The following is a 12,977-nucleotide window of genomic DNA, read 5'->3' as shown; positions in this document are numbered from 1 at the left end:
TAGAATTCTCAATGCCTACTCAGTATAAAATGTATACCACTCCTGAAACTAAGAGCTAAAGACATTCCTCTCATTTCTTGAGACTGTCTTATCTCAGAGTCACATTAATTTACAAATGTAACCACCATTTTCTCTCTTTGAGGGTAACACTTCCTGCCTCTCTTTGGCATAATTGTATTTACAGTTTTTTTCTCCGTTTGTCCCCTAAGACAGTAGCTCCAATGGGTAATTTCATCAGACAACTTTTATAAACCTTTTTCCAGAGGATTTCCTAGATACCCAAATACCCGAGCCCCAACATACTCCCTTCTCCAATCTCCATTCCTAAGCCCACTCAATTCCTAAGTCAACTTTTCTAAGTATAAGACAATTTTCAAAAAAAAAATTTTTTTTCAAATATACTGGCCCAATTTGTCACTTTTGAAATACACCCTGAAATGACAAATTCTTACAAATTCTTTGCCCCTTCTTGATGCTTTTAGGGTTCTCTGTCCCATCACAGAGACTGTTAAAGGGAACCACGTCAAAAGCCCCTCACCTTTGCCTTAAGTTCAAAATCTGCTTATGAAGGGGTAAAAGAAAATGTTTTTAATATTTGGTAATAGTATTTTACTGTATTAAATAATTAACTCGGGAATTGCTATGCTGTACAATATTTCATCTGTAATTTAACACACGTAACAGTTTATACCAAACATCTACATGATTACAAAATTTTACTAAATTAAAAAAAAATTACCTGCAGCAATTCCGTAGCTCTTAAAGATAATTTTGATTTCATAAAATACTTATTTAAGACATCTTATGAATAGAAAACTTGAGTAAAAAATATTTATTGGCATTATTAAAAATAAATTTCCAGTTCTTCAAAAACAAGAACTATGCATCTCTGAAAAAATTAATAATACCTACAAATCCCTGAACTGTGGGAGACATATTAGGTATTTTCATTCACCTTCACTTAATCCTCACAGTAACTTCATGAGGCAGTGATTCCTATCTCCATTTTACAGCATGAAATGCAACTTCAGAGAGGGCATTAACTTCCAGGAATGCAGTTTGTAGAAATTTATTTAGCTCTATTATACTCTTCTGATTAGATCATGATGTGACATGGCTGTCTTACACAATTTATTTCAATGATCTTGAGGAGGGTGAATATAGTTCTACTGCCACTAGATGCCATCTCAAAAACGTTTAAGTTTGGTAAGAATGGTGAAGATTTATAAAAGGCGGAGGCTGTTAAAGGGATTAAATCATAAGTTATTTTTCAAGGTAAGCTTTATCCCATATACCAGATGTTCTGAGAATGCTGAGAGGTCCAGTCAAAAGGAATTTGCATACAGTAAATAAATAGGGTTGAGTTACATAATGAGTCACATTTTAAAGAAATTGAGAATCATTTCTTATATTAAATCGAATAATAATCCTTTATAATTACTGAGGAAGTTTTAATAAGACCCCTACATATATAGGTTGCTAACAAAAATGCATATACATTCATCCCCACATATACATTCAACCATTTCCAGAGTAACACTGAAAGGAGACCTTTTTTCCTTTTGTAAATGTTTGTGTCTTTGAGAATTAGGAACAGTATGTATTTAAGGTATAGAAGATAGGATACACTTTGGAAAGTCCTGTGATAAAGTCAAAAACATTACGTTTCCTTAATCATCTCTTTTCCAGAGCTGCTGAGTCAACTGTAGTCTTAAAGATGACTAAAAAAAAAATACACAGAATAGAGTAGGAAAATAATTTTTAAACCATCAACATTTTATTTAAAAAAAGCAACAATTGGAACATTTCTAGATCTTACAGTATATATTTGATACAAAAATAAGGAATTCTCCAAAATACGTACTAAAAATACAGTTTTATGGATCTAGGTACACAGAAAATTTATTTTACATTTCAGTCACCCAAAATAACAGCTTGTGGTCTCCTCCGATTGCACATAGTGGGAGAGTTCTATGCCAGGAAAGGCCAGATCCAACGGCTACAGAACCAACGAGGATGGGCTATAGAATATGTGAAGAATTAAAGAAGCTCAATACATTACCAACATTAATAAATAAAAATTACACTTCAAAAATAAGAAATGCATTGAAAAATTGTCTTTTTTTTATAGTGGAAACAGAATTAAAAAATGTGCTCCCTCATAGGTGAAATACACATTAGAAGGATACAAATAATCTGAATAATTGGTGCAGTCCAGACTCAAACATTTTTGCAGTCTAACCCAACCAAGCAAGCAAAATTACTACATTTAAATGAAGAAGGAAGTAGAAGAAATAAATGTTTCTTACATGAATATTGGCAAAAAGCCTGTTACCACTGGTGATTTAAACATCAAAAAATGCTTTCTCGGGCTTCCCTGGTGGCACAGTGGTTGAGAGTCCGCCTGCCGATGCAGGGGACACGGGTTCGTGCCCCGGTCTGGGAAGATCCCACATGCCGCGGAGCGGCTGGGCTCGTGAGCCATGGCCGCTGAGCATGCGCATACGGAGCCTGTGCTCCACAACGGGAGAGGCCACAACAGTGAGGGGCACGCGTACGCAAAAAAAAAAAAAAAAATGCTTTCTCTTTCCAATTGAAGCAGGTAATAGATATTCATAAATGTTTTAGTTACACATTACAAATCTGGGGGGCTATAACGAGAAAAGTAGAAAACACAAATTTAAAACCACATATGCCACCAAACATCTCCACATTACCTGAGGGTGTCCTAAATGATGAATTTGAAACTGGCTTGCCATTTTGCCAGGATAACCAGTGGTTGCAAACAAGTTTTCATTAATTGTGGACCACCTAAGAAAAGACAAAGGATGAAAAGCAGTACAGAATCCTACAGACAACTATACGTTTTTCTAAGATTGGCTATTTCTTTTTATACAAAAATGATAATTTTATAACCCTAAATTTGATAATATGGCTTTACAATCAGACTGGGAATTCCAGGGAAGTTAGCTATAAATACTTTCCCATTCTGTGAATATTTATTAAGTGCTTATCATGTGCCACTTTGTTAAATTACAAAGTTACACAAGGTTAGCAGTTCCTTATAACGAAAAGGCTGACAGTATGATAGGAGATACAAACAAGGAATCAGACAGAAAATATTTCACAGGACAATACATTAAAAAAAACCCATACATTTAATGTTCTTATTGACATTTGTTTTAAAATTAGTGACAAACTTATGAGTTTAAACTCCTTGGAATGATGCAAACACCTGGAATATATAGATGTTTAAATATTCAAGTATCAAGGCATCACAGATATTGGAATATAATGAATGATCAAGTGTTAATGGAGCTCCAGCAACAAGCCCAGCACTATAATAAGTGCAGTAGGGGAGGTACAGGGGAAAAAAAGATTCCTTGACAAAAAACAAACAAACAAAAAACCCGCTAAAGTCTAGTTATTATTTTAATGTGTGGCAGACATTATGAGTTCTTGTCCAACAGCCAGCCAGTCTGCCTCTTTTCTGTGCTAACTGAACCCCAACTATGTTCTGGCACAATGTGTCTAACCCCAAGGGATGAGACACAACTGGTATAAGGCAAAGATAGCAATTCCCAATAAAATGGGTACTCCTTCGTCTCCACTTATTTTGGACAATGTGGTATGAGGCTATGGTGCCTGGAACTCTGGCAGTCAGAGTTCTGACTGGGAAGCAAGAAGCCAAAGCCTGTCGTTGAGGATGGCAGAGGGAAAGGTCTGAACTCTTAATGACATCAGTGAGCTACTAAACCAATCCTCAGGCCACCTCCTCCAGACTTAGGTACCATAGTTCGTTGATTTTCTTTTTAGCAACTGGAAGAAAAATGTTGAAAACTGAAGTATAGTTGATTTACAATATCGTGCTAGTTTCAGGGATACAGAACGGTGATTCAGTTACAAATACATATATGTATATATGTATTTCTTTCCCTTATAAGTTATTCCAAAATATTGAGTATAGTTCTCTATGCTATATAGTAGGTCCTTGTTGGTTATCTATTTTATATATAGTACTGTGTATGTGTTAATCCCAAACTCCTAATTTATCCCTCCCCCACCCCCCTTTCCCCTTTGGTAACCACAAGTTTGTTGTCTATGTCTGTGAGTCTACAGTTTGTTGATTTTAAAATGTGTATTTGCTCACATCTCTGAAATCAGGATGCATCTTATAATCTATGGCATTCTTACATTTAGTTGAATATATTTTTTCTTAGGAATACATAAAATAATAGTGTTTTATTGGGGGTATTTTAGATTTGATGAAATACAGTATATAATAAATGTTCTACTGACTTCAGTCTCTGTTAGTAAATTTTCCTGAGGCCGAAAGCACCCTAATAACTATACTATACAATGCAGTATTACATAAAAATGAATGAAAAAGAACAAGTACCTTAATTTACATGGAAAAAAGGTCACAGATATATAATATCCAGTGTGTTCTCATTTAAAGAACAACAATGTAGTTCATATGCATAAATGTGGGTCCACCTACATTTTACGTCTTTATCAGCACAAAAAGTAAGAAAGCATATGCTCCAAACTGTTGAGGTGGCATTGGTGAGGTGGCATTGGTGGGGTGGCAACATTTTGTATTTTATAAAAATTTTCAAAGAATATATTGGAAAACAATCTCTCACCCAGACCAAAAGACAAAAGCAAAGACTTAGTAAAGTAAAACATCCATTTATAAAAGAATCAGAGAAAAAGAAAAAAATCAGTGTAAAGGAGAGGACTGGGAAAGTATTCCAGGAGTTGGTGCAGCATGAGCAAAGTAGCCAAATTCAGAAAATGAAATTATAACCCCAACAAAAATGGTACATTACCTGAATAAGCAGGCTCGATCCATGTGGACAGGTCTCTTATCTTGAGGGTAACTAAAAGATAATATTTTATGTTTTATGAATTATGTGTTGGTCTTAAGTAGAGGGACTTAAGGTTTAAAAAGTATTTTCTCTTTAAGGAACACAATGCCCAAGATATGTAAACTGTGGCAAAATTCCAAATAAGCACTGAATTAAAATAGCTGAAATATGATAAAGACATAAACATGATTTAGAACCATTGCAGAATACCATCATTCAACATGGTCAGTGTTTTTTCTTCTTTTTTTTAACATAAGTAAACACTGCTCAGATCAAAGATCTCCTCCTCTGCCATTTTTCTTTGTTATTCTCAAAGTAAATCTGTAAAAGCCATCTCTGTTACATAAAAGCCCACAGCTCTGGCCCTTCTACAGGAAAGACTTGTTTTTGCTCTATAGTGTGGCCCAGGTATACAAGAATGGGTCAATGGATCATATAGCAATAGTAACTGATTTTTTGGTAAGCAATAGATAAATATACTAAGGAAGTACCTGGACCGAGTAATATCCCAAATTAACCAATCATTCCCTGCAACAGCTCCAACTTTGAAGGTGTTTTTTAAGCACCAGTGTGCTGACATTAATGGCATCTGTTCTGATTCAAGAGATAAAATAGCCTGTTGAGCCAAAAGATCATAAAACCGAATTGTTCCATTCTTCTCTGCAACCATCAACTGTAAGACAGAAAAATAAAGAAAATCCAACCACCTAATGTACTAAATCTGAGAAGGAGGCAGAGATTCAATGTCATACATATAGTAAAATGTAAACATTTGCATATATTACAAATCGGAGATCAAATGCAAAGGAAATAAGACAAGCCTAGGTAAAAATCTCTATCAAATATTAAAAAATCTCATAGAAAATGGGCAAAAGACAGACATAAGAAAATTGGATACAATTTAAAATGATTATGTATGGTCACCAGGAAGAAGAGATCAGCCTAAAGATTCATTCTGGGTAAATTATACATACATACACATACACACACACACACACACACACACACAAACACGAGTTATTCACAGTAGGTAAGGTTCTATAAAGTTGCTGCAAACACTGAATTAGTGGGTATCAAACCACTGATCCTAAAGGAAATTAAAGGGTTCAGTTCTATGAGTCTCTGATCACATTTCTGTCAACAGATCAATACATAATCTTGTGTGTTTCTGTTTAAAGACGTCTTATTTGGGCTTCCCTGGTGGCGCAGTGGTTGACAATCTGCCTGCCGATGCAGTGGATACGGGTTCGTGCCCCGGTCCGGGAAGATCCCACATGCCGCGGAGCGGCTGGGCCCGAGAGCCATGGCTGCTGAGCCTGCACGTCCGGAGCCTGTGCTCCACAACAGGAGAGGCCGCAACAGTGAGAGGCCCGCGTACCGCAAAAAAAAAAAAAAAAAGAAAAAAAAAAAATAAAGATGTCTTATTTAATACATGTTGATTCATTAACACAGAACTCACAGAGAGCAGCACTGTAACTCATGCCTGAACAAAGCTTACCTAACACGTATTTTCTCCATAAGGCATATCAGAGCCTTCCTGCACTTAGAAACACTAGGTAGCTCTTTAGCAGTGTGCTTGGGGGCCATTTTACACAGTGAAAGAAACTGTCAACAAAAAGCATAAAAATGTGGCACTAAATAGACTATGAATAGGATACTTGTTTACAGTATGAGAGCTAAAACAAGAAGGCAGAGTACTGCCTTATTCAGCCTTAGCTGGGAATGTGCACATTAGCCAACTCAAATTTTTTGTTGCTCTGTGCATGTCTGTGACTGTCAAAGTCTGATGGTATTGATTTTGGGGTTACAAATAAATTTTAGTGAGTAGGCAAATTTGCAAGTGTGGAATCTGTGGATAATGAAGATCTACTGTATACACACATGTATATGTAAAACACTATGTTATGTTCAATAGAAGTCCATGGTAAAAAACATGATCCTGGATCTCAAGAAACTTTCCATCTAGAGAAGAGGTGAAAAAAAACTGATCATAATTTTAGGCGAAATATAGTGGGATGCAAAAGAAGTAGTGATTATTTAGAACATGGGTAGTCTTTAAAATTAGGGGATTCTTAAGAGAAAAGGTGGAATTTAAAACTATCCTCGGAGGGCTTCCCTGGTGGCGCAGTGGTTGAGGGGCCCATGAACCATGGCAGCTGAGCCTGTGCGTCCGGAGCCTGTGCTCCGCAACGGGAGAGGCCACAACAGTGAGAGGCCTGCGTACTGCAAAACCAAAAAAAAACCAACAAAAAAACCCCAAACTATTCTCGAGACTTCCCTGGTGGTCCAGTGGTTAGGACTTCGTCTTGCAATGCAGGGAGTGCAGGTTAGATCCGGGTTGAGGAGCTAAGATCCCACATGCCTCGGGGCCAAAGAACCAACAGAAGAAACAGAAGCAATATTGTAACAAGTTCAATAAAGACTTAAAAAAAATTGGTCCAATTCAAAAAATCTTTTAAAAAATAAATAAAACTATTCTCAATAACAGGAAGTCGATGACAAATATACAACAAAAACAAGTGCAACATTAAGCTTTACATGCCCTGCCTTATTTAATCCTTGTAACCACTATCTGAGGAAATTGCTATCATTAATCCCATTTTTCAGAAAGGAGACTAAGGTGCAGAGTGATTAACTAACTTGAAGATCTCACCACTAGCCTGTGGCAGGGGCTGGATTTGAACTCAGGTCTGAACCCAGGTCTAACTACAGTGCACATGTTCCTTACTACAAGCCTAGATTATCAAGATTGGTAAGTGGTCTGGTGTGCTATGTATAGTCAAGGGTGGGGAAGGACGGGAAATGGGAGAACAAGGAAGACTTACTTGGACGTAGTAAAAATACTTGAGACTTTGAGCCTGTCTATAAAAATCTTGAGAATTTCAGGTATAACTTATGAACAATGGAAGGGCCAAGTCTATCTGGCCCAGGACCTAAGCTAGGAGAGCCAATAAAGCATGGCAGGTTACGAGTGCAGCTTCTTCAGTCAGGCTACCTGGTTCCGCTCTCAGGAGCTATAAGATCTTGAGCACACAGGGCTAATACAGTATCTGCTTCACAGGGCTGTTGGGGAGGATGGTACCAGTTAATACAGTTGACCCTTGAATAAGATGGGGACAGCCTTAGGGCAACTGACCCTTTGCACTGTTGAAAATCTGTATATAACTTATAGTTGGCCCTCTGTATCTGCGGTTCCTCCCTATTCACGGTTCCTGCATCTGCAGTTTCAACCAACCAAAGATCATTTAGTATTGTAGTATTTACTACTGAAAAAAAAATCTGTGTATAAGTGGATCTGTGTAGTTCAAATCCATGTTGTTCAAGGGTCAACTGTACATGTTAAAGTGCTTAGAACTGCTTTAGCACAGAGTAGGCACTCAGAAAACATTAGCTATTATAGTTTGAAGTCAGACTGAAAACTACTTTCTAGCAAAAAAAATTTATTTTGGTTATTTACTGTTTCTAAAACTGTGCTCAATGGTGACTTTTTTGTTGTTGTTGTTGAAAGAGCAGATAGAGTAAAAAAGTTAATTTTTTAAGTTTCAGAATTGCTGGATCTAAAAACATTACAGGGGAATTCTTCTTGTAGAACTTTTCAGAACCATAAACAATAATTTGTACTGACTTTTCACAGGGGAAATATCTCAAATGGCAAGGAACACTGTAGTACTTGAATCAGACTGAGGTCAAATCTGTGACTGTGTGATCTAGGGCAAATTAATCTTTTGGTGCTTCAGTTTTCTTACCTACAAAATAGACAGAATAATGCTACCTACCTGAGAGTATTTGTGAGATTACATGAGAGAACTTACATGAAGTACTCAGCACAGCTCCTGGCACTGAGAAAGCATTCAACAAATGTTGATTGTTACACCTCATTTCATTTAGTGGCTCTAACCTCTTTTCTCTTAGAGTCAGAGAAAAGGATGTCCTCAGTCCCAACTCTCTGATCCCACGCCATCCTAAATGCTTGCTTCTGTTATTACCTGCTGAAATCCTAGCTCCAACTGTGGTTTATTGGATTTAAGAGCTTCGCTTCTAGAGATCTTCTGACTTTTGTAACTTGATGATGATGATGATGTATCACCATGCGCCTTGTGGGATCCCCGACCAGGGATCAAACCCAGGCCCCGGCAGTGAAAGTGCTGAGTCCTAACCACTGGACTGCCAGGGTATTCCCTATAGCTTTATTATTAAATGCTAGTGTTTGCTTTGTGCTTTCCACATTACATGGCTCTTTTGTGTACTTTATATCTTACAGATTTTCATAAGAATTTTATGATATAGGTGATCATGAACCCATCTCTCTTTCTTCTCTGGCTCCCTCATTTTCATCAAGACCAAGGATAACAAAACAAAATTCTGGGCTTCATCTGATATGGCAGACCAATGAGAACCACTAGATTGTTTCAGTAGTAATAATAGTGTCAACAATGACAAGCAGCTGAAATTGACTGAGTGCTTATTATGTATCAGGTTTTCTTTTAAGGACTTTATAAGTGTTCACTCATTTAATCTTCATGAGCTTCCGTTTTACAAGATGAGGAATTGAAGGTAGTGATTGAGAGAAGTTTTGTAACTTGCCAGAGATCATACAGCTAGTAACTGGTAAAACTGGGATTTGACTCCGGGTAGTTAACTCAAGAGTCCATACCTTTAACTGCTACTCTGTGTTGCCTTTCTGTAATTTTAGGTTTTTGAGTTTAGTAGTGACATGATGAAACTGATATTTAAATATTAGTCTAACTAAAGTACGCAAGAAGAATCAGATTGAAGAGCCAAAGATTTTAGAAACAAGGATTGGCAAGGATGACTTGTGAGAATAGAAAGGTGACGAATACACATTAATGACCAAGAGGAATGTATTGTAGTGACAGTGAAGAAAAACTTAAAAGACCTGGAAACATTTGCATATAGGAAAGGAAGATACCAAAGATGATTTCAGGATATTGAGTTGATGTGATTTAGAGCAGGGACTTCCCAACATTCTGAAGTCATGGAAACAAGAAAAAAAAAGGAGATGGGGTGGGGCGAAATTTCAGTGTTATATAGAAGAATAATAGAAATTAACTTAAAGCATACGGAAGAAAGGGATCTCAAATAACCATAAATTAAGATATAAGTTTTGGGATATGGGTTATAATAAACATCTAGGTCACAGTTTTTGGGTTTTTTTTAGGTCACAGTTTTAAAAAGTAGCCTATGATATTTATACATGGTAATATTAACATTTTGGTAGATTCCTTGATAATGCTTCAAGTAGACTGACTCACTGCTACAGGGGAGAAATCTAGACATAAAATTTAGGACCTGGATTCAGAAATAACATTTACTTACACATGGAAATAATCCCTATATATGTAATATGAATAAATTAGAAAACTGCACTCATGTACACATACAGAATATAATTCTACTGATAAAATATCCAACAGGCCTGAAACAAGTTTTCATGGAATCCCAGAGAACACACTTATGTAGTCTGGGGCATCTTGGCTCAGGATTATCTTGAAGGCTGTGAGCAGATGGGATTAAAACTTATGTCATCATTCTACTTAACAAGATTTTGATTCCAACACTTAAAATCTGTGTAACTGTATATACATGTTTTTCTTACTTATAAGTCAGTGTGTAACTCAATGACAAGGACTTTATTCATTCCTTTATCCTCTATTATAATAAAGGGTATAGTGTGGGTGAGAACTGCCCCTTACAACAATTTACAAATACATGGTTAAAGAAGAATTAGCAGTGGAGGAAGAAAAAGGGAATATACATGCATAGATGCTTAAGGGGACTAGAATAATGCAGCTTTAAAGACCAAGTGAGCAGGGTTTCAAGGCAGAAGTGATCAATAGTATAAAAAGCTGCCTTGAGACTAAGAATGGAAGAAAAGCCCATTGGATTTGTTAAAAATATCACTGATGACTTCTGAGAGAATAGAGGAGACTGAATAAGATTAAAGAGTTAGATCAAGGGATAGGGAAAGAGGAACTGAAGTTAAGAGGTGTAAGTGATGGGTTCAAATATTCAGAAATAAAAGGTGTGAAGAAGATAGACTAAAAAGGGGAAACAGAAGAACGTAATGGTTAAGAGCAAGACATATGGAGGAGGTTGCTTGGGTACACATGCCAATTTTTCCAGTTAGTAGCTGTGTGAACTTGGGTAAGTTACTTAACTTCTCTGAGCTTTGTTTTCCTTATCTGTGAAATGAGATCATCACAGTACCCATCTCATAAGGTTGCCATGTGGGTTAAATGACCTAACTTAATATGAAATGCTGACAATGAGCCAAGCACATATAGGTACTATGTAAGTTTCTGCCATGATTAATCAAGGTTACCTTTTTGTGCAAGTGTGAGGACAGAAAAGAGTCACGGAGAAGTATGAAGACATTAGAGGGCTATGAAAAGCAGGATGCCTAAGAACTAACATGAACTCTAGACAGTGGAAGGACTAACTTTAAGAAGATGAACATGGCAACTTCTTAGATCCTAGGGAAGGATAAAATAGAGCAATGCCCAAGAGAAGATACTGGCAAATGAGAGAACTCTTGGTGAATGGCTCCTATCTTCTCCATGAAATTGAGTTAAGGTCAATTGATAATAACTCACAGTATATTTTTGAATTTTAGAAAGCTTTACTATGAATAGGAATTGAACACCACTGCAGCTAGGTCAAATTTGCCTTATGCCACTGATGCTTTCTGTTTACACACTATGGCTCACAAGCATGGATTTAACTTTTTTTAAACAAATACTGCTTACTAGTTAGTCTAGGCATTAGTTTTTAGATCATAACCTATCAGAGGGCATGAAAAGTGTACTCTGAATAAATGCCACTTATAGATGATGGTTGTCAAATAAGAACTTAACTGCAGAGAACTTTTAAGGTTCTAGATTAATCCAAATGCATTTGTGCCAATTAAGAGTCTCCGAGGTGGAAAAAGTCATTGATTTTTCTCCTCTATGTGTGCAAGTATTATACATGTATATGTCTTTTCAGCTTGACAGAAGAAAGCTAAGTTATAAATAATAACCTTAAAACTTTCCTCAGGATGCCAGCACACACTCATTCCAGGGGAATGAAGAAGAAAATGAGCTGTCTGTATTCCTTCCAAGTTCCAAATCCTAATAAAAGAATAGGAGTATAATGTTAAAGTTTTGATAATTACTAAAAAAATGAAATTTCTATAAATTTATTCAAAGCTATCAACTAGAGATTATAGGGTAGACATCTGTATTTAAAGCATATCCTTTAAAGAAAATTATAACAAAATTATAATTATTTTAGAAAATGTAAAAGTAGTATGAAGAATTTGTTTTATCACACTCAATAATGGAAAAACAGTTACATACATTTTCTCTCTAATTAATCTAGTATAGCAACACTGTAACACAGTAACCAAATTAAATTATTCATGAACTCTTATTTTGTGGACAGGATCTTGAAGTATCTAGGTCACTAATCACGTTGCATTCCAACTTCAGTAGTCACTTCGATTAACAATAATTTCTACCAGGGGTGCTTAAAACATATACCTGTACCCCCCTCCCCTACCCCAGTGCTCCCATTTTAAAAATAGCATATAAAGAAGCTAGTATGAAGTGATGTGAATTTAGGGAGACAGTAATTTCCCAGTTGCTTATTCCTTCTGCCTTTGAGTTCCCATGCCAGGGGCTACTTCTTATCTTTTACCTTTTCTGATCTGGCTCACTTCCCCAGTTCTTCTCAAATGGGGCCTTGACTGCTAGCTACCAGATTAAAGGATAGAAGGGCTGAAGGAACAAGCACCTGGCTCCTCCTACTCTCCCTCTCCTCAATACTTACAAATCCATAGTAACAACAACCAACCTACTCAAGTTCCGTCTCAATTTTTTTCCCATACCCAGAGTGGAGATCAACATTCAGAAGTCTCAGTAATGGCTCTGTTGTGAGAAGTCCTATTCCCCAACCAGACTGCTCATTTCTAGCTCATTCTTCACACTCAGCTATTGTTATATCTCACTGGTACAGAGTGTGGCAGAGTTAGCATGGCAGGAGACAGAAGGTGATGGGTGGCTGGCAAAGTACCCAAACAGTCTGGTCCTTAAGAACCGAATGCAT

The 12,977-nt window shown here is 36.7% G+C and overlaps 1 protein-coding gene across 1 annotated transcript in view; it reads right to left on the bottom strand.

Moving 5' to 3' along the window:
- Window positions 1-1,761: 1,761 nt before the first annotated feature.
- The window catches only part of NUP37 (nucleoporin 37), a 41,099-nt gene continuing 29,883 nt past the window's right edge, over window positions 1,762-12,977 (bottom strand). Inside the window, exons 6-10 of the mRNA XM_030856245.2 lie at window positions 11,911-12,001; window positions 5,363-5,544; window positions 4,833-4,883; window positions 2,718-2,811; window positions 1,762-2,021 (exon numbers count right to left, since the gene is read on the bottom strand). Coding sequence (XP_030712105.1) covers window positions 1,908-2,021; window positions 2,718-2,811; window positions 4,833-4,883; window positions 5,363-5,544; window positions 11,911-12,001 — 532 coding nt within the window. The 3' untranslated portion in view covers window positions 1,762-1,907. The remainder of the gene's footprint in view (window positions 2,022-2,717; window positions 2,812-4,832; window positions 4,884-5,362; window positions 5,545-11,910; window positions 12,002-12,977) is intronic.

Source organism: Globicephala melas, chromosome 10, assembly GCF_963455315.2.
Source record: "Globicephala melas chromosome 10, mGloMel1.2, whole genome shotgun sequence".
Lineage (NCBI taxonomy): Eukaryota > Metazoa > Chordata > Mammalia > Artiodactyla > Delphinidae > Globicephala > Globicephala melas.
This window is presented reverse-complemented; position numbering and strand designations above follow the sequence as displayed.